The following is a 23509-nucleotide window of genomic DNA, read 5'->3' as shown; positions in this document are numbered from 1 at the left end:
CACAATAGTTGGAGACTTCAATTCCACACTCTCATCAATGGACAGAGCATCTAGAGAGAGGATCAATAAAGAAACAAAGAATTTGAATAATACAATAAATGAACTAGACTTAAGAGGAATTTATAGAACATTACATCCACAGCAGCAGGATACACCTTTTTCTCAAGTGCTCACAGATCATTCTCAAGGACAGACCATATGCTGGGTCACAAAGCAAGTCTCAATAAATTTAAAAAGGTTGAAATCATACAAAACCCTTTCTTGGATCATAAAGGAATGAAGTTGGGAATCAATAATAGGCAGAGGGCCAGAAAATTCACAAATATATGGAGGCTCAGTAACACACTCTTAAACAAACAGTGGGTCAAGGAAGAAATTACAAGAGAAATTAGTAAACATCTCAAGGCAAATGAAAATGAAAATACAACATATCAAAATTCATGGGATGCAGCAAATCAGTGCTAAAAAAAATTTATTGCCCTAAATGTACTATACCAAACAAGAAGAAAGAACAAAAATTGAGGAATTAACTGTTGTTTGGAAGAACTAGAGAAAGAATAGCAAACTAACCCCAAAGCAAGCAAAAGGAAAGAAATAATGAAGATTACAGCAGAAATAAATGAAACTGAGAACATGAAAACAATTGAGAAAATCAACAAAACCAGAAGTTGGTTCTATGAGAAAATAAGTAAGATTTATGGACTCTTAGTGAGGTTGACAAAAAGAAGAAGAGAGAGGATACAAATAAATAAGATCAGAAATGGAAGAGGAGACATAACCACTGACCCCACAGAAATAAAGGAAGTAATGAGAGGATACTATGAAAAACTTTATGCTAATAAACTAGACAATGTAGATGAAATCAATAACTTCCTAGAAAAGCATGAACAACCAACATAGACTCAAGAAGAAATAGATGACCTCTACAAACCAATCACAAGTAAAGAAATTGAATTAGTCATTAAGAAGTTCCCAAAGAAAAGTCCAGGACCAGATGGTTTCACTTGTGAATTCTACTAAACATTCAAGAAAGAATTAGTACCAATTCTGCTCAAATTTTTTTAAAAAACTGAAGAGAAGGGAATGCTATTTAACACATTCTTTTTTTTTTTTTTTTCCAACATGGGCAGGCTCTGGGAATCGAACCCGGGTCTCCAGCTCCGCAGGTGAGAACTCTGCCACTGAGCCACCAATGCCTGACCTACTTAACTCATTCTATGAAGCCAATATCACCCTCATACCAAAGCCAGACAAACATACAAGAAAAGAAAATTACAGACCAGTCTCTTTAATGAATATAGATACAAAAATCCTTAATAAAATTCTTGCAAATCAAATTCAGTAGCACATTAAAAGAATTATACACCATGACCAAGTAGGATTCATTCCAGGTATGCAAGTATGGTTCAACATAAGAAAATCAATTAATGTAATACACCATATCAACAAATCAAAGCAGAAAAACCACATGATAATCTCGATTGATACAGAAAAGCATTTGACAAAATTCACCATCCTTTCTTGTTGAAAACACTTCAAAGGATAGGAATAGAAGGGACCTTCCTCAACATGATAAAGGGAAAAACCCTCAGCCGACATCATCTTCAATGGGGAAAAACTGAAAACTTTCCCCATAAGATCGGGAACAAGGCAAGAATGTCCACGTCACCACTGTTATTCAACATCGTGTTGGAGGTTCTAGCCAGAGCAATTAGACAAGAACAAGAAATACAAGGCATCAAAATTGGAAAGGAAGAAGTAAAACTATCACTGTTTGCAGATGATATGATACTATATGTCGAAAACCCTGAAAAATCCACAGCCAAAAACTAGAGCTAATAAATGAGTACAGCAAAGTGGCAGGTTTACAAAATCAACACTCAAAAAATCTGTAGTATTTCTATACACTAGTAATGAACAATGTGAGGGGGAAATCAAGAAAAAAATTCCATTTACAATTGCAACCAAAGGAATGAAATATTTAGGAATAAATTTAACTTAGGATACAAAAAACCTATACAGAGAAAACTACAAGAAATTTACTAAAAGAAACCACAGAAGACCTAAATAAATGGAAGGGCATACCATGTTCATGGATTGGAAGACTAAATATAGTTAACATGTCAATTGTACCTAAACTGATTTATTCAATGCAATACAAATTAAAATCCCAAAAACTTACTTTGCAGAAATAGAAAAATCAATAACCAAATTTATCTGGAAGGGCAGGGTGCTCCAAATAGCTAAAAATATCCTGAGAAAGAAAAATGAAGTTGGAGGTCTCACACTACCTGAATTTAAGGCATATTACAAAGCTACAGTGGTCAAAACAGCATGGTACTGGCATATAGACAGATATACTGACCAGTGGAATAGAATACAGTGTTCAGCTATAGACCCTCTCATCTATGGACAACTGATCTTTTGATAAGGCACTGAAGCCAATTCACCTGGGACAGAACAGTCTCTTCAATAAATGATGCTTGGAGAACTGGATATCTACATGCAAAAGAATGAAAGAGGATCCATATCTCACACTCTATACAAAAGTTAACTCAAAATGGACCAAAGTCCTAAACATTTAAGACCATAAAACTTTTAGAAGAAAATGTAGGGAAATATCTCATAGAACTTGTAATAGAAAGTGGTTTCCTAGATCTTACACTCAAAGCATGAGCAATAAAGAAAGAAATAGACAAATGGGAACTCCTCAAAATTAAACACTTTTGTGCATCAAAGAACTTTGTCAAGAAAGTAAAAAGACAGCTTACACAATGGGAGACAATATTTGGAAACGATATATCAGATAAGTGTCTAGTATCCGGAATATATAAAGAGATTGTTCAACTCAACAACAAAAAAGACAAACAACCCAATTACAAGATGGGCAAAAGACATGAACGGACACTTCTCAGAAGAGGAAATACAAATGGCTAAAAGGCACATAAAAAGATGCTCAACTTCCCTGGCTATTAGCGAAATGCAAATCAAAACCACAATGAGATATCATCTCACACTCACCAAAATGGCCATTATCAATAAAACAGAAAATGACCCAAGTGCTGGAGAGGATGTGGAGAAAGAGGCACACTTATTCACTGTTGGGAATGTAAAGTACAACTGATGTGGAAGGCAGTTTGGCAGTTCCTCAGGAAGTTAAGTATAGAATTGCCATATGATCTGGAAATATCATTGCTGTATCTACTCAGAGGACATGAGGGCAAGGACACAAATGGATATTTACACAATAATGTTTATAGCAGCATTATTTATAATTGCCAAGAGCTGGAAACAGCCCAGATGTCCATCAACAGAAAAGTGGCTAAACAAGCTGTGGTATGTACATACGACAGAATATTATGCAGCTGTAAGACAGAATAAAGTCATGAAGCATGTGACAACATGGATGGACCTTGAGGACATTATGCTCAGTGAGATTAGACAGAAACAAAAGGACAAATACGGTATGGTCTCACTGATATGAACTAACATTAATGAATGAACTTGGAGAATTTCAGTTAAGAACAGAGGTCATCAGGAAATACAAATAGGGTAGATATTGGGTAATTGGAGCTGAAGGGATACAGATTGTGCAACAGAATTGATTGTGAAAATTCAGAAATGGATAATACAATACTACCTAATTGTAGCACAATAATGTTAGAACACTGAATGAAGCTGAAGTGAGAATGATAGAGGGAGGAGGGCTGGGGGCACAAATGAAACCAGAAGGAAAGACAGACAATAATGACTAAGATGGTATAATTTAGGAATGCCTAGAGTGTGCAAGGGTAGTGACTAAATGTGCACATTAAAAAATGTTTTTGCATGAGGAAGAAAAAAGGAATATCAATATCGCAAGGTGTTAAAAATAGATGGTAACTCATATTTTAAAACTTGATGTGTAAGACTAAAGCAAAAATCTTTACTTGGTACAAAATTTGTATTTTGACTACTGTATTGCCTAATATAACACATATGGATAGTTTAATTGAACATCATAATTACATGGAAGCTTGAGTAGGGCATGAGATTTTGTAGGTTTGTCCAGAGTGATGCCCTGGTAAATCCCAGTCATTTGAACAGTGAATAAAAAAGTATTTGCAAAGTCCCCTTAGGGGAATTGTGAGAAACGGGGAAAATTCAACTTCCATATCTGGAGAAGCCCTGATATTCTCACAAGTATTGAAGACAATAAAATCAGTAGGCCGAGCCTTCAATCTTGGGGTTTGTTCATATGAAACTTATCCCCACAAAGAACAGGTTAAGCCTACTTAAAATTAGGCCTAAGGGTCACCCCCAGAGAACCTCTTTTGTTGCTCAGATGTGGCCTATCTCTCAGCCAACAGGGAAAACAAACTTACTGCCCTCCCCTTCTCTATGTGGGACATGACTCCCAGGGGTGCAAACCTCCCTGGCAATGTGGGACAGAAATCCTAGAATGAGCTGGTACTCAGCATCAAGGGAGTGAGAAAACCTTCTCGACCAAAAGGGGGAAGAGAGAAATGAGACAAAATAAAGTGTCAGTGGCTGAGAGATTTCAAAAATAGTCTAGAGGTTATCCTGGAGATTATTCTTATACATTATATAGATATCCCCTTTTCAGTTTAAGGTCTATTAGAGAGGCTAGAGGGAAGTGCCTGAAACTGTAGAGCTCTGTTCCAGTAGCCATGTTTCTTTAAGATGACTGTACAATGATATTGCTTTCGCAGAGTGACTGTGTGATTGTGAAAACCTATCTATGGTATGGATAGATGAGTAAACAATATGGATTAAAAATAAATAAATAATGGGGGAACAAATGTTAAATTGTGTTGAGGGAAATACTAGTGGTCAGTGACAGTGAGGGGTAAGGGGTATGGTATATATGAGTGTTTTTTTTTAAATTTCTTTTTCTGGAGTGATGTAAATGTTCTCAGAAATGATCATGGTGATGAATATAAAACTATGTGATGATATTGTGAGCCACTGATTGCACACCAAGTATGGAATGTTCATATGCTAAGAATGTTCATGTTTATATGCTGATTGGTTTTACAAATAAAAATAAAAAAAAAACATTACCAGGAAACTTTAACTGCTGGTAGCACGTGGGACATGGGTACCACACAGAGTAATGGGCGAGCTTTATCTGAAGCAATTTGCTGATTCAAAAGAACGTTCACAGAATGTGAGGAGGTATAGCTCTTGAGAAAGAAAGAACACTTACTGGGAACCTTTATGATTTCCACCTCAAGAGGCTGTGACAGTGGACCTTGTAAACTAGAGGAACATTCCGTGGTATGAATTCAAATCCTGCCTAAGTGTCAGCCTTATCACATGAACCTGATCAAAACAATTTACTTCTCTGCTCATTATCTGAAATGGAGAGATAAACCACTGTTCTATTATAAAAGGATTCTTGGAAACATCATTAATGAAACCACTGCTAACACAGGCATTTAGAACTCCCTAATTTGGGATGAAAACCTAGGTTGCTGATGCCTGCACCCGAGAGACAAATGCAGATGCCTAACCGCTTTTGCCCTGGACCATTCACTATTTGGGAAAGACAAAAAGAAATAATTTCAACAGAAATAATGGCTAAAGAGATCTGGTTTCACTCAGCATTTATTGTTGCATGAAATTCTTTGCAGGAAAATGTAAAGTAATGGTTATGTACTGACTGACCTTAAAAGTGCAATGCCAGATAAAACAGGCCATATTAAGGATGTGGAATCAGCAGTCTCAGGATTACACTACCATTCCTTCCTGGTGAGGTGAATGAGTCAGAAGAGAGTTTTTTTTTTTTGAAGAAAGAAAAAAGAAAAGAGTGTGTGCTTTCACTTTGCTACATATTCTAGAGTTGAATTTTATCCTGGTGAACACCCTGTCCACACATGGCTGGAAAACGTGCTTTGTCCAAGAATTCAGAGCTGAACTGGCTTTCTTTAGACCTAGATTCCTTGCCTCCTTTGAGAGCAGAGAAAGGAGAACTAGCTGGAAATCTGGCTTCTTTGTGTCCCATGTGGCCTTCCCTTAAGTGACTAAAGCCTAGGAAACAAACGAAGCACCAAGTCAGACACAGATACCATGACATGTAGCTGTGAATCAAACTAGTAATGGAATCCAAGCTCCCAGCAGATGTAACTTCCTCTAGAAATATGAAAACATCAGATTAGATCTCTAACCAACGGGACTGGAACATTCATTGGAGGTTTCTTTAGGGAATTTTATCCACACAGAAAAAATACATACTGAAAAAGAAGGGCAACTGTTGTAGATTTTTTTTTTATATAAAAATTAAATCTTTGGCTTACTTTAGCTTAGAGAAATTTTCCTTCAAGCAAGGACACTGGGAAAACAAATCTAACAATCAGATTTTTTCAGACTTGCTGATATAACCATAGGTGTTAGTTTTCAATAAGGCTCAAAAAGACATTTGTCTGTAACTTTCATTAAAAAGAATGGGACTTCTAGAGGTGAGGAAGTACAGTATATCTATTAGATGTGTCAGCTTCTAGTGGACAAGTGAGAAAATACTATTCCTTTTCTCTTTTCCCTCCTAAAGTGAGAGATGCAGACCTTAAAATGAGATCTCTATCTTTATTGAGATTGTATATCGAGTTGTAGTTACACATAAAGCATTCTGAGCAAACGACAGATATAGGTTAATAACCTTATTACTAGGTATTTTAAGTAGTGCAAACTCAAAATAAAACCATCCAATTTACCATTTACCTGTGTTCTATCTGTTAAATGTTGGGGGAAGGGTGTGAGTGCATGGTGGTATGGAAAGGAAAAAGAATGGGTCCCTGCTCTCAAGAGCTACAGAACTCTAGTAAGAGAGTTATATCACAAACACAAATAACTATTATGGCAAGTCATAGGGGCTGAAGGAGAGGCACAGGTAAAGTGAACAGTTACAGGCTGCAACATTATTTACAGTTAAGGGATCAGGGAAAGCATACAGTGAAGTGTGTCTTAAAGGATGGGTAACATCAGGATTTCTGTATATGTGTGCTTATGTCTAGAAGGAGGAGTTATGGGGAAGAGCTGGGGAAAACAACATGAACAAACACATGGGACCAGGAAAGCAAGATGTATGTAATAAAGAAAGCAGTCTATGATGGCATCATCATATACCAAAGTTTGGTCAATTTCCACTGACTCTGCAAAAGGCAGAATGATATTAAAGTTACATGGTCAATGAGCTTAAATTCTGCACTTATTAGGCATGTCTGTATTTTTATAGACATTATAAAAAAACCACATTATCAGTGGTTTTTCCCGTCCTCCTCCAGCTCAACCTCTCAGTACACATCCAGGTGATGCAGCAATAATGAAGTGACTGCTCTCAGAAATCTCTTATTTGCCTTCTAGGACAAAACACTTGCCTGGTTTTCCTACTATATCGCTAGCTACTCCTTTACTATTTTCTTTCAGACTTGTATATGTTGGCCACAATGCCCTAGTAACTAATCCTTGACCTGCTTTCCTTCTTATACTAATTATTGAAGAAATTTTACCCAGGCCCATGATTTGAAAAACCCATGACTCACTAATTATTATCTCTGGCCTGGGCACCTTCCTGACCATCACGACACTCATATAACTACCTACCTATAAACATCTCCACTGGAATATTAATAGGCAACTTAAACTTACAAGTCCAAAACCAAACTTGCTTTTCTTCTTTAACCTACTCCTTCCTCAGACTTGACTATTAAATAGCACCATTATTTATCTATGTTACTCAGGCTCTAGGAATCACCCTTGACCACTCTCTTTCATTGTTTATATCTCCTCTAGCAGTGCCTTGTCAGCGCTACCTTTAAAACATATCCTAAATATACCATTTCTCACCTTCCCTCTCCCAACCCACTGGCCCAAGCCAATATCCTCCCACCTGTATTTCTGCAACAGCTTCCTTCTTGGTCTGTGGGGTCCTGACCCCACCACAACTTTTTTCTCAACAGAACAGTCAGAGTAGCCCTATTAAAATGTAAATCAGATCATTTTACTCTTCTGCTCAAATGTCATTCTCTCAATTTCGCCTACCCTGACAATCTCATTTAGATTTCTCTCCAATCTCCCTGGTCTATTCTTCCCCATATCACTTATCTTCTAACATAATAAATATTTATTATGTTTATTATCTACTCTTTGTCTCCCTCTACTAGGATGTAGTCCTGTAAGATTTAGAGTTTTCATCTACTTGGTTTCCAATTCCTAGAATAGTACCTAACACATAAAAGGTAAATATTAGTTGAATAAATGAGTGAATGAATGAATAAACAAACTACAACCAGTTTCCTTTCATTGAAAGAAAACAAAGATTATTCTGCTGCTTTAGAAGAAGACTATATACATTAACAAATTTCATTTGCTAAAAATATTATTCAGCCAGGTTAACAATCTATCATGGCTGGATGGAGAGTTATAGAACGACCTTAGTAGGGGTCAAAAGACTCAACCCTCAAAAGAAAAAAACAAAAGAAAATTTTTTTGTATGCATTTAGGTTAGCATTAAAAACTAAGAAATATTAATATATCTTCAATATCTTTCAAAGGCTGAAGTGCAAAACCATTGGTCATCAGAATCTGATACATATGTGCTAAGTTCTCATGAAAACCAAAGGTAGCTAAGTAACTACTATGTTCATAAAAACGAAATGTTTGGAATCTCAAAAGATAAATATTACTTACTGAGCTAATACTATTAAGTATGGCTACCAGATCTTCTGTGTAAAAGCCAAAGCTATGTGGCAATCTAATGATACAAATTTCAGAAGAGATCAAGGGAACATGCCAAATTGAGAGAGAGCATTTTTGGTACGTTTTTAGGGTTCATTATGACTGCCCCATGATTTAGTTTAGCTCCAGATAGGGATGCATATCATCTTTTTTCAGGGAAGATACAAAAAAATGCAGTGATTATACTACTTAGATAATATGTCCCAATAATCTACAAATATAAACTCTTTCAGTCATGGCAGTGAGACAGTTTATGACTTGTTGAGAGTATTAGGCATGGGAACCACAACGGAACTGGACGGCAGAGGGCTCAGATGTTGGTTTTGACTCTTCCACTAACTCTGTTGCTTGAGTAAATCACAACCTTTGCTTCTAGATTCATAAAATTGGGACTTTTCTTATTGTATCACATATTTATTTGTTGAGTAATTATTTGTGAATCAAATAATTAAAATCCTTTTAAGTGAAGAAATATAAAAATCTAGAAACTTATAACACAGAAAGTCACATTTGGCTTTGTTGCAAGATATGTCTGGGATTTTGAAACTTGCAGTAAATTAACCAAAGTTTGAATTCTTCTTACAGAAGTAATCCGAGATCAGATAACTGGTAGCATAATAATAATGCTGTAAAAACTGTGTCTTTAAGACTGTGCCTGTTTTTTTAGCAGATATTGTCACTAATTCTTATGAAGAATGCAGCAAAGGAAAGGTCCTTAATTTGCAGGTAATATATGCTGGATAGTCCACAAGAGGGCAGCAAAATACAGGATTTTTTTCTTCAACATTTTAACTAGATGCGTAACTGCTTTAGCAGCAAATTTTAAATCCACAGAAATTTAGGGTGAAGAACAGACTACAGCCACAGGCAATGAAACGAGTTACAGAAGGAGATATGATTTAGAGAAACAGATCTTATAAATATAGACTCATTGAACGGCAACAAGGATAATCAACTCATTTGCACACTGGAAGAGTAATTAAAGTTTTAATACGTGGTTTGAAAATTCTTCTATTTCTACTGGTGAAAATTTTTATAATACAGATTGTAAAGAAAACCATATAAAATTCTAAGAATATCTAGACATTAAAGTCTAGACATTTGTTCCTACTATTTGTGAATTTAAAATTTATTCATCATTTCTAAAGATTTGGGTCAAAATTTTTAAGTGGGCATGTGTTTCAGTGAATTAAGAAAAGACTTGGGAAATTTACTTTATGCAAGACTTTCCTGTAAACCTACAACTGCTCTATTAAAAAAAAAAAGGACTATGTTTATATCAGGAAAAAAAAAAAAAAAAGAAAAACAGAAAAGACCAGGGTTCAGAAATACTAGGATTAATGTATAATTATATTCAGTAAACATCAATACCGTTGTTTGTGGCATCCCTACCCTATAAGCTCCTTATGTAAGTGAAGTTTAATAAATATAACCTACCATTGATCTTACGTTTTTTAATATAAGAAAAATAGTATTTAATAAATACTAAAAATAAAGTAAAATCATATATACCAGAGATATAATAAAAGAACAATCTAGACTGCTTAAGTTGTAGAAAATATCTAGCCTAGATGTAATTTTTTTATTTGCAAAATAATAAAGCCAATCTTTATTTTTTTACTGGAATCAGAAAGTATTTAGCAAATATTTGGGGGAAATAAATGTTTGGAAAATCCTCTATCATGTTGTATTGCCTAATCTGTATTTCTGGACTCCTCTACAGAATGAATATTTAATCATTCTGCTTATATATTAATAAAAATTATTTTCTACTTTTTTTGATCATTAGAGAAGATAATCATCATTGCTTATGAAGCTTCATTCTCTGACACATTTATTTTTTTCCAATTTTAAAAAGGTCCTTTTTTTTAGTATTGAGTACTTCAAAGACCTTACAAATAGCTTATACTCAATAGCATTAAAAGTTTTCTTCTTTTTTTTATTTAACAGATTCCATTTTACTTTTTTTTGTATGCTGTTTGACGGGGGCCACATTTCATTCTTTTTCCATGTGACTATCCTTTTATTGCAGTGCCATTTGTTGATTTTGGTTGTTTATTTTTTTGGAAGTGCATGGGCTGGGAAATGAACCCAGGTCTCCAACATGGCAGGTGAGAATTCTACTACTGAACTACCCTTACATCCTCCTATTTTTTTTTTTTAAAGGGTCAAGTCACTGGAAAATGAGACTGTTAAAGAGACAAATTCAGATCAAGTTAAGTGAAATTGTCAAATAACAAACCTATAAATGTAGAAACAGTGTATATTTCAAAAGGGCCATAAATAAAATGTTTACTCAAAGTTGGAAGCACTGACTTTTCTTTTATAATCAACTGGAGAATGGGCAATGAAAAACTCTATTACGTTTCCTTCACAGCATCCTTGAAATTGTGATGGTGATATAAAATTACCTATGAAACAAAATATCTATTAATTGCTACTTAAAAGGAGAGAGAAAGATGATGATGATGATAACCAGTTGCTCTAAGAACATATGCACCTAACAAATGGCAGTCAATAAAATGATTGCTAGGTTAATAAAACTTTGGAGAAACTGCCAGTACATAATTGTACAGTAATTGACACATTTTTGGCTATAAAGTCTTCACCAGTAGGCAGAGTGTGTGCATAGTGATTATATATTTTTAAGTTGAACAAATCAATATTCAAAGGTAATAGAATACATTACTTGTGCAGGCATTCTAAGAAACATAAACTGAAAATCCATCTGAAAAATCCTATGATTACATATGAAAAGCAGTAATATACTTGCTGATGCTAAGGTACTGCCTATAATTTTACCAACAAGCTCATACTACTCAAGCCATTATAACATATTACAGTTGCTATAAAAATAGTTACTAAATGTGGTTATTTATAGAAAATAATTTGTGGAATATTAACAATAGTGGTCAGAAGAGTAATTTCTAAAATATTTTCTAAGATACTTGAATATTTTTGAGCTTGAAAAGCTTTTGTGAAAAGCTGTTAAACTGGTAGCTTTCAAACAGACTTTTATAAGAGAACTGTTTAAGTAGGGAGAGGGGTGGATGGAGGAGCAGATTAAATTCTCGTCTAATAAAAGCCAATTACAATATGAATTTCTTTATTATATGGAAAAAGAATCAACAAGCTTTGTTCATCTCTTAAAATTTTGTACTGTCATATTAAAAACTTTAGACAGATAATATGTTAGACTATGAAGATAACATTAAGCTTATTTCAAGACTGCAAAAATAAAAAAGCAAAAGTCAAACAGAAACATCTGATTTCAATGAAGGAACTGAAATATTAATCACTGTTGACAGGTTTTGTCTTCTTTTTCACCAACAGCTTAGTAAAGCTCATAGATAACTGGAATAGTTGCAACTGTTTACATTTCAAAAGAGAATTCTGTGGTTTCTATAGAGGCATTTTGCTTCTTTCTATGTTTCAGCTTTTCAAAGCTGGAACTCAGCAAGGCAACTGTGAATGGGTAGGATTACTGTGGAAACAAGTAATGCAAAATCATCGTCAAAGAAAATTCAATATTAAAGTTTAGTTAAGTACTATTAATGAGTTCTTAAACCTAGAAAATGCTATACTATACAATTCTGTAAGGAAATACAGGTAATTACTTAGGGGTTGGCAGAGGATGGATTCTTTTCTAATTCACACAAGAACAATTTGAATTCTATTAGCTGTAGTAACTTCTTCCAGTGACCTTACCAAATCTGACAAAGACCTGCAAACTTAATTAGTAAAACAAATTAATTGCAATGCACTATACAAGAAGGGCTAAAAATTTTCATACTTTATGAAACTGATGATCTCTCTCTGAAAGAACAAAATAAAGTATTCCCTATTTCCAAGTCAAATTATTTTCGTTTATTGCTGTTAGGTCAGATCCAATCATATTCTAGGGTAATCTGGAATACTACAACTCTGAGAAAAGACTGATTCCAAGTTATTAGTGTCCTAGACTAGTTAAGTTTCACTCTGGGGGAAAAGTTCAACACAATGGAGTTCCTCTCTTGACATGAATGACATAAGGTGAAAATAAATGTCAAGAAGCTAAAATACTAAGCAAAAGCATGTGAAACTAATGCTAAGAAAATGATTTTTTAGAAAAGGGTCAACATATACATACAAAGCCCTCCTTGCCAATAACAGAAACAAATGCCAAAAGTGGTGAGGGAAAGATTGTAAGTGAAGAAAAGAGATTCTATTAATATAAGCAACTCATTGAAAAAAAGTGAAATTCTGTTTATAAGGCTATTTTTAGCTAATCTACTAAATCTAAAAGACCACAGCATGTTTTTCTAAGATTAAGTAAGAAGATAAAGACCCATAATTTGCACCTTTAAAGTTCTGAGTATTTGGATTCAACACCTGCTTTGTAATAGGTATCTCATCTAATCCTCAAAACAGGTGTAAGCTATAGGTATGATTGGTTTCCATTTTATAGATAAGGACACTTCCTTTATGGATATCAGACAGAGACAGTTAATAGCAAACTAGGGCTTAAACATGAAACTGTATGACTCAAGCACTAACCACTCCAATATATTAGCTTGCTGAAATATTGTCTTAGAAGGCACCTTCAGCATTTATGCAAGAACTGTAATTCAAATTGTGTTTCACACTGATCAACAAATGAGTTATGGACTTATAACTGGTCCCTGATATTTAAAACCACAAACACTAATGCCTGTCATCCCATTAAAATCTAACAGTCTGGTATAGAAAATCAGGAAAATCAGTTTCAGGTCCCAAATCTACTAGTGACCATTGATGTCTTTTAGACAGTCACTTAACCGGGTGGGCCTTGCTTTTCAATATGCAAAGGAGGGAGCGGGACTGATGGTCCTCTGCTTGAATACTGTAACCCAATTCCAACATTAACAGAGCACCCACTGTAAGCGCTCTTCTGAGTTAAAAGTCATGACCTTTTTTTCCTAGTAGTGAAGGTTAAACAAGTAAATAACCAAACATTCTGGGATTCTTAGAAAGATGGTTCTACCTGATGAGTTTTTAACAGTTTTTGATAACCAAATTAAATAAAATATTTTTCTACCCAGGTGGATGCACTTATGCACAGGTGTGTGTATCCATGGCTGTGGGAAGAAGTGGAAGAAAGCAGAGGTACCAATTAAAATAGTCAGGTGGCTGGTTTAAAGGTACAGTGAAGGCCTGGACCACATTTGCTGAAATGCAAGGGGCAGTATTTCAGTGACTGAGTATGTAGAACTGCTTCAGATCTCATTACACAGTTTGACTTCATGGACAGAAAAACTGTTCTTTGCCATGAATAGCACTCCTCATAAAACACCAGAGATTTGGGGGAGAGGAAAAAAAATCTCATGGCCTATCAATCCCAGTTGAACATACTCTAGTCAGCCTTTGTCAACCACTCTTTCAGGAGAGAATTAAGCCTTTAAGACATCCTTAAGGCATCTATCATAAGTCCATCTATGCATCTAGTAAGTAATCCTTTTTATCTAGAATTATATTAGTTATGTAAAATCCTTCGGAAAATTGAGAAAGTCATTTTCCATGTTCTGTTGATCAAGGTCACAGGAACTCTGGTTGAGTTCATTATTTTGCCAGCATTTAACAGCTGCTTACCACTGCAAACAGATGAGGTGATGTTGTATAGAAAAGGATAAAACTGCATACAGCGGATCAATTTCAGGCTGTTTTCACACTCTGGGCATTTGGTAGTTAATTTCAAAGCTTGTCTAAAGGCCTCAAGTGCACCACTGATATTCTTTAGAGCAAGGTATGCATTTCCCAGGCTCAAAAAGGTCAGGGGCTACAAGGAGAAAAAAACAAACAGCACAACGTTAGTAAATCGGTATTCCCTGAAAGTTACGAGATCCTTAGAGTACATATTTTTTGGCTTTTTTTAGGTTACTCCATAAAAGCTTATGGGTGAATGTCTATTTTATTCACATCAGTCAATCCTACCTACACTGTGTTAACATATTTAACTTGATTTTTTACCTAAGGTATAAAATATATAAAGTGTCTTAAGTACATTAGTCTTTAGTATAGAGCTTGATAAATTTTTATTACATATTTTATATATCCATGTAACTTCCACTTAGCTCAAGATATAAAATATTTGGAATGTTTCTATACTCTAAAAGGTTCCCATGAACAACTCAACCCCAACCCCAGAGATAACGATTGCTGTTGACTTTTGTCATCATAGGAAAAGCTTTGCCTGCTCTTGAACTTCACATAAATGGAATAAAAAAGCATGTTCTTTCATGTGTACACACACTATGTATGTTTTTATGACTTGTTTCCCTCAAAACAATTTCTAAGATTTATACATACTTTTACTTATACATATCAGTAGTTATTCATTTTTTTAAATTGATGTATGATATTCCACTGTGCAAATACATCACAGTGTGTTCATTCCCCTACTGATAGGCATTTGAATTGCTTCCAGTTCTTGGCTACTATGAATAAAGGTGCTATGAACATTCTTGGAACTGACTTTTGATGGACATATGTACTCATTTTTCCTGGGTACATACTTCATAGTGGGTCATATGATTTAATTTTAGTATGTAAGGCACATGATTTAGTTTTAGTATGTAAGGCCAAAGAGTTTTCCAAATCAAATTTATAAATTTACACTTCAGCAGCTAGTGTGAAAATTCATTAACTTGGTCTGTCGATTTTTTAATTTTTAGCCATTTTGGAAGGATGAAGGAGCATCTCACTGTGGTTTATTTTACATTTCCCTGATGAGTAACGATGTTGAACATTTTTTCATGTGCTTATTGGCCATTTGGATAGCTTCCTTTCTGAAATGCCAGTTTTTTCCAATTAAAAAAAGCTGGAATGTTCTTTTCTTATTAATTTAAAGGAGTTCCTTATATATACTGGATATGAGTTCTTTGTTGGAAATGTTTATTGCAAATAGTATCTCCCAGTCTGGGGTTTGTCTTTTTACTTTCTTAATGGTATCTCTTGATAAAAAAATTCTCAATTTTAATGAAGTTCAATTATCTTTTTTTCTTTTATAGTTTAATGTTTTTTGAAATCTTTGCCTACTGTAAGGTCATGAAGACTTTCTCTTATGTCTTCAAGAAGTTTTATTGTTTTTCCCCCTTAAGTTTCAGTACATTATACATCTTGAATTAATTTTGTGTATATGTGATAAGAGTCAAGTTTCATTTCTTTTTCCATAGCAATAGCCAATTACTCCTGCACTACTTTTTTTTAAAACTTTTTTTATTGTATAGTATGACATATGTACAAAGCAAAGAAATAAAAAAAAGCAATAGTTTTCAAAGCACTATTCAACAAGTAGTTACAGGACAGATCCCAGAATTTGTCATGGGCTACCATCCTCTTAGATTTTTCCTTCTAGCTGCCCCAGAATACAGGAAGCTAGTAGCAGTAAATATTTTTTTTATCATCATAATTGACTTTTTTTCCTTTTTTTTTGGTGAAAAATAACATATATACAAAAAAGCTATAAATTTCAAAGCACAGAACTGCAATTAGTTGTAGAACATATTTTAGAATTTGACATGGGTTATAATTCCACAATTTAACGTTTTTATTTCTAGTTGCTCTAAAATACTGGAGACTAAAAGAGGTAGCAATTTAATGATTCAGCATTCATATTCATTTGTTAAATCCTATCTTCTCTGTATAACTCCACCATCACCTTTGATCTTTCCATTTCTCTCTTTAGGGGTGATTGAGCTATAGCCATTCTAAATTTTTCATATTGGAAGGGTCTGTCACTATAATATGGGGTAGGGAGTTGGAACTATCTGATGTTCTGAAGAGGCTGGGCTAGGTTTAAGGACTTATCTGGAACAGGGACTCATCTGGAGGTTGTAGGTTTCTAGAAAGTTACTCTAGTGCCTGGAACCCTTGTGGAATCTTATATATTGCCAGAGGTGTTCTTTAGGATTGGCTGGAATGGTCCTGGTTGGGGGTTGGTAGGTTATGATAGGTAGCAAGGTTAACTGAAGTTTGCGTAAGAACAACCTCCCCAGAGTAACCTCTCGACTCTACATGAACTCTCTCTGCCACTGATATGTTATTAGATAACATTTCTTTTCCCCCTTTTGGTCAAGATGGAATTGTTGATCCTATGGTCCAGGACTACTTTGTAAAAAAATATTTTTATTGAAAAATCTTCATACACAGTTCATACATGGTATACAATCTTTGGCTCGCAATATCACCATATAGTTTTGTATTCGCCACTATGATCATTTTTAGAACATTTGCGTCACTCCAGAAAAAGAAATAAAAAGAAAAAAGAAAAAACTCATACATCCCATACATCTTACACCCTCTCTTATTGACCACTAGTATTGCAATCTACCCAATTTTTACCCTTTACCCTCTATTATTTATTTATTTTTTATGCTTATTTTTTTTACTCATCTGTTCATACCCTAGATAAAAGAATAATCAGATGCAAAGTTTCATAATCACACAGTCACACTGTAAAAGCTATTATATCATTATACAATTGTCTTCAGGAATCAAGGCTACTGGAACACAGCTCAACAGTTTCAGGTACTTCCCTCCAGCCACACCAATACACCATAAGCTAAAAAGGGATATCTATCTAATGCATAAGAATAACCTCCAGGATAACTTTTCAATTTGGTTTGAAATCTCTCAGCCATTGAAACTTTGTCTCATTTCTCTTTTCCCCCTTTTGGTCAAAAAGGATTTCTCAATCCCAAGATGCCAGATCCAAGCTCATCTCGGAATCCTGTCCCACGTTCCATATTTTTTCTCCCATCTTTAATGGCACTTTGCCAATATCTAATCTATTTAATCTATCTATCTATCTATCTATCTATCTATCTATCTATCTATCTATCTATCTATCTATCATCTATCTATCTATCATCTATCTATCTATCTATCTACTTATCTATCTTTGCTGTTTTAATTTTTTTTTTTACTGTGAAGAATAACATATATACAAAAAAGCAATAAATTTCAAAGCACACCACAACAATTAGTTATAGAACGGATTGCAGAGTTTGGTATCTGTTACAGTTCTATAATTTTAGGTTCTTCATTCTGGCTGCTCCAAGACACTGGAGACTAAAAGAAGTATCAATATAATGATTCAGGAGTCATACTCATTTGTTAAATTTACTGTCTCTTTTATAACTCCACCTTATCCTTAGATGTTTATTTTAAATTATTTATTATTTTATTGATAATTGTACTGGTTTGAATCTGTGGTGGACCCCAGAGAAGCCAGGTCCTTTAATCCTCATTCGATATTGCTGGCAGGAGCAATATTGTTGTTTCCCAAGGAGATGTTCCCAAGGAGATGTGACTCACCTGATTATGGGTATTAACTTTTGATCAGAGGGAGACATGACTCCACCCATTCCAGGTGGACCATCACTGGAAAACTTTAAAAGAGGAAACAATTGGGAAGAGTCCCTTTTAGAACCATGAGAACCACAGAGCCCGTGTAGCCAGAGACCTTTGGAGATGAAGAAGAAAAATGCCCCCTTGGGAGCTTTATGAAACAAGAAGCCTAGAGAGAAAGCTAGCAGATGCCACAATGATTCACCATGGACTTTTCCAGTTAAGAGAGAAACCCTGAATGTCATTGGCCTTCTTGAAGCAAGGTATCTTTCCCTGGATACCTTAGATTGGACTTTTCTATAGACTTGCTTTAAATGGGACATTTTCATGGTTTTAGAACAGTAAACTTACAACTTATTAAATCCTCCCTTTTAAAAGCCATTCTGTTTCTGGTATATTGCATTCTAGCAGCTAGCAAACTAGAACAGATATATAATAATATTCACATACCATGTAATTATCCAAAGTGTACAATCAATGGTTCACAAAATTATCATATAGCTGTCTATTTATTATCAAAATCAACTTAAAAAAAAATTTTTTTGTGAAAAATAAAACATATGTAAAAAAATAAAATTCAAAGCACAGCACAACAATTAGTTGTAGAACAGATTTCAGAGTTTGGTATGGATTACAATTCCACAATTTTAGGTTTTTACTTCTAGTTGCTTTAAGATACTGGAGACTAAAAGAAATATCAATATAATGATTCAGCAATCACACTCATTTGTGTGAGGTCAAACCCTACCTTCTCTGTATAACTCTACCATCACCTTTGATCTTTCTCTCATTCTTTAGGGGTACTTGGGCTATGGCCATTCTAACTTTTTCATGTTGGAAAGGGCTGTCAGTAATAAGGGGTAGGGAGCTGGAACTAGCTGATGTTCTGGAAAGGCTGGCACTCTCTTTCAGGACTTTTTTTGGGGGGTGCGTGGTTTGGAAATTAAACCCGGGTCTCCAGCATGAAAGGCGAGCATTCTACCATGGAACCATCTGTGCACCCCTTTCTCCCACTCTTAAGGGATATTTGGGCTATGCCCATTTTAACTTTTTCATGTTGGAAGGGCTGTCGATAATATGGGATAGGGGAATGGAACTAGTTGATGTTCTGAAGAGGCTAGCCCCTCTGCATTTCAGGACTTCTGTGGTCCCAGGACCCATCTGGAGGTTGCAGGTTTTTGGAAAGTTTTCCTAGTGCATGGAACCTTTGTAGTATCTTATATATTGTTCTAGGTGTTCTTTAGGATTGGCAGGAATGGTTTTGGTTGGGGTTTGGCAAGTTATGATAGGTAGCAATGTCTAACTGATGTGTGCATAAGAGTGAACTCCAGAGTAGCCTCTTGATTCTTTGAACTCTCTCAGACACTGAAACCATATTTGTTACACTTCTTTTCCCCCTTTTGGTTAAGATGGCACTGTTGATCCCACAGAGCCAGGGCCAGGCTCATCCCTGGGAGTCATCTCCCATGCCACCAGGGAGACTTTCACCCCTGGATGTCATGTATCCACATAAGGGGAAAGGCATGGTTTCATTTACAGAGTTGGGCTTAGAGAGAAGCCAGCAACATCTGAGCAACAAAAGAGGTCCTCCGGAAGTACCTCTTAGGCATACCTACAGGTAGGTTAAGCTTCTCCACTACATACATAAACTTCACAAGAGCAAGCCTCAAGATCAAAGGCTTGGCCTATTGATTTGGGTGTCCCTATTGTTTGACACAGTATCAGGGGTTTCCCCAGTGGTAAAGTTTAACTGTTTCATAATTTTTCTCCCATCCATCCCTCAAGGGACTTTGGCAATACTTTTTGATTATCTGCTTAATACACTCTGGGATATATACAGTCATTACATTAAGCTATATAGGATTAAAGGTCCTCATTCTTATTTTGGGCTCCCTGTATTTGGACTGTTTAAATGCTCTATTGAGACAGTTTGAGTTAGATTATGTGTTATAGAAATATAGGTTCTGGACAAAATAAACCTTTCTTTCTATGGTCTCAAAGAGTAGATGAGGTTCTAAAATATAAATGATGTCTTCCTTACCCCTTATCTTTAAATACCAGGTTATACATATATAAAACAGCCTCATTTGTCTCCAGGTAGCTACTGATACCTCTAGCAATTTCTTCTTTGATCCATTGGTTGTTTAAGAATGCGCTATTTAACCTCCATATTTTTGTGGAAGTTCTCATTCTTTGGTGGTTAGTGATTTCAAGCTTCATTCCACTGTGATCAGAGCAATTTCAATGTTTTAAAATTTATAAAGACCTGATTTGTGCCCCAGCATATGATCTATCCTGGATAATATTCTGTGAGCACTAGAGAAGAATGTATATTCTGGTGTTTTGGGGTGTAACAGCATCTGTATATATCTATTATGTCTATTTCATTTATCAAATTGTTTAAGTTCTCTATTTCCTTGTTGATCTTCTGTCTGGTTGTTCTATCTATAGAGGAGAGTGGTGTATTGAAGTCTCCTACTATTATTGTTGAAACATCTATCGCTCCCTTCAGTTCTGACAATGTCTGTCTCATGTACTTTGGAGCTCCTTGATTGGGAGCATAAACATTTATGATTGTTATATCGTCTTGGTGAATTGAACCTTTTATTAATATATAATATCCTTCTTTGTCTTTTATGATGTCTTTTTATTTAAAGTCTAATTTGCCTAATATTAGTATAGCTACTTCAGCTTTCTTTTGGTTACAGCTTGCATGGAACATCTTTTTCCAACCTTTCACCTTCAATCTATTTGTATCATTGTGTCTAAGATGAGTCTCTCGCAAGCAGCGTATAGCTGGGTTATATCTCTTAATCCATTCTGTCAATCTGCATCTTTTAATTGGTAAGTTTAGTTCATTAATATTCAAAGTCACTACTTTTAAGGTGTTTCTTGAATCCACCATCTTATCCTTTGGATTTCACTTGTCAGATCTACATAATCTTTTACCCTTTTCCTCTTTTTGTCCTTTAAGTTACCCTTACTGGTATTCTTCAATTCTGTGCCCTCCTCCAGACCTCCCTTTCCTTTCTTTCTTTTCAGTCGGCAGAACTCCTTTTAATATTTCTTTTCAGGCTGGTCCCTTGTTGACAAATTCTTTCAGCATCTGTTTATGAAAATTTTAATTTCTCCCTCAGTTTTGAAGGACAATTTGGCTGGGTACAGAATTCTTGGCTGGACTTTTTTTCTTTTAGAATCTTAAGTATATCATACCACTTTTCGCCTCCACAGTGCCAGTTGAGTAGTCTGAACTCGGTTTTATGTGGTTTCCCTTGTATGTAGTAGATTGTTTTCTTCTTGCCCCTTTCAGGATTTTGTGCTTTTCTTCAACATTTGACAGACTGACTAGTATGTGTTCTGTGGAAGGCCTATTTGGATTTATTCTATTTGGAGTTCATTGGGCTTCTTAGTTTTGCATATTTATGTTCTTTATAAGAGTTGGGAAGCTTCCCATTATATCCTCAACTAATCTTCCTAGCCCTTTACTCTTTTCTCTCCTTTTGGGACACCAATGATTCTTACATTTGTGCGCTTTGTTTTGTCTATCATTTCCCTGAGATCCAATTCAAATTTTTCCATCTTCTTTGCCATTTGCTCTTTTGTATGTTTGAAATCAGTTGTTCTGTACTGTAGTTCGCTTATTCTTTCTTCCGCTTCTTTAAATAAGCTGTTGTGTGTCTCTCGTTTATTTCGATTTGGTCTATAGCATCTTTAATCTCTGTGATATCTGCTATTTGTCTATTTATTCTTTCAAATTCCTCTTTTTGCTCTTCTAGTCTCTTCTTGATCTCCTTTATGTCATTAGCCATCCTGCTGATTTTATTTAGTTGAGTTATATGAACATATTTGATTAGTTGTTCCAAAGTCTGTCTCCTATGGTGTTTTAATTTGATCACAAGGCTGTGTATTTATCTGTCTGCATGTTGATATACTTACTGGTCTTTTGTTGCCTTTGAGGCATGTAAATATCTTGACAGGATTACTTTGGAATTTCATTTCCTTAGTAGTCTAAAGCTTTGTATTTGCGGAATGGATGTGGAGTAGGATGTGGGATGTGGGGCAGGGCACAACAGTGTGGTGACGGGTTGTGGTGCAGGTACAGGCACGGTTTTGGGATTTTATGCTGGTGCCTTCGAGCATGGGGTGTGAGGCATAGTGTTGTGGAGGTGCGGTGTGGTGCGGGGTACAGCTCAGGAAGGCCTTGGAGCACAGGAAGAGGGTGTGGTATGGTGGACACAGAGGCAGGGTGTGGCACGAGGTGGATGGGGGGGATGTGTGGACGATGGGGACTGGTGCACAGGTAGGATGTGGTTGTACGTATGCCTAGGCCTCAGGGGTGGAGTCCTGGTGTGCGTGGATCCAGGGGGTGGGGCTCTGGAGTGTGCATATACAGAGCTCAGGGGTGGGCTGGGTTACGTGGGTGTGGCCCAGATGTGCAGATCAGCGCCTGCCTAGAGCTGGGGGTCGTGGCAGGAGTGTGCACATGCATGTGCACATATCTGGGGGAGCTGGATGGGCTGATGTGCACATGAACAGAAGTCAAGAGGGGCAGGGTGGAGTTGCATGGCTGTATGGGCTGGGGGTGGGTGTGGCCCAGTTATGAAGGTGAGTGCCCACACCCTGCATGCACAGGTGACCTGCCTGCAAGGAGCAGAGGAGGTGGGAGTTGAGGGGCTGGGTGTGGGTGTGTGGGTCTTGGGAAGGGCAGGGAAAGGCTGTGCTTTTTTTTTTTCAATTTTTAAAATTAATTTTTAAATTAAAAGAATATATAACAACCAACACAAACATTCTTAACTTATGATCATTCTGTTCTACATATATAATCAGTAATTCAGAATATCATCACATGTTACATATTCATCATTATGCTTTTCTTAGAACATTTGCATTAATTCAGAAAAAGAAACAAAAAGACAAGAGAAAAAAATTCATACATACCATACCCCATCCCCTTCCCCTTTCGTTGATCACTAGCATTTCAATCTACTAAATTTATTTTAACATTTGTTCCCCCTATTATTTATTTTTATTCCATGTTTTACTCATCTGTTGATAAGGTAGATAAAAGGAGCATCAGACACAAGGTTTTCACAATCATACAGTCACATTGTGAAAACTATATCATTATACAATCATCTTCAAAAAAAATGGCTACTGGAACACAGGTCTACGTCTTCAGGCAGTTCCCTCCAGCCTCTCCACTACATCTTAACTAATAAGGTGATATTTATTTAATGCGTAAGAATAACCTCCAGGATAACCTTTTGACTCTGTTTGGAATCTCTCAGCCATTGACACTTTAATTTGTCTCATTTTGCTCTTCCCCCTTTTTGTCGGGAAGGTTTTCTCAATCCCTTGATGCTGAGTCTCAGCTCATTCTAGGATTTCTGTTCCACATCGCCAGGAA

The 23509-nt window shown here is 35.7% G+C and overlaps 1 protein-coding gene across 5 annotated transcripts in view; it reads right to left on the bottom strand.

Moving 5' to 3' along the window:
- TTC17 (tetratricopeptide repeat domain 17) overlaps positions 1-23509 on the bottom strand; it is a 156284-nt gene that overhangs the window by 58624 nt on the left and 74151 nt on the right. For all 5 annotated transcript variants that reach the window (XM_077114451.1, XM_077114447.1, XM_077114448.1 and 2 more), the window contains exon 16: positions 14344-14530. In XM_077114451.1, coding sequence (XP_076970566.1) covers positions 14344-14530 — 187 coding nt within the window. The remainder of the gene's footprint in view (positions 1-14343; positions 14531-23509) is intronic.

The sequence above is a fragment of the Tamandua tetradactyla genome, chromosome 8 (genome assembly GCF_023851605.1).
Source record: "Tamandua tetradactyla isolate mTamTet1 chromosome 8, mTamTet1.pri, whole genome shotgun sequence".
NCBI classification, from domain to species: Eukaryota; Metazoa; Chordata; class Mammalia; order Pilosa; family Myrmecophagidae; genus Tamandua; species Tamandua tetradactyla.
This window is presented reverse-complemented; position numbering and strand designations above follow the sequence as displayed.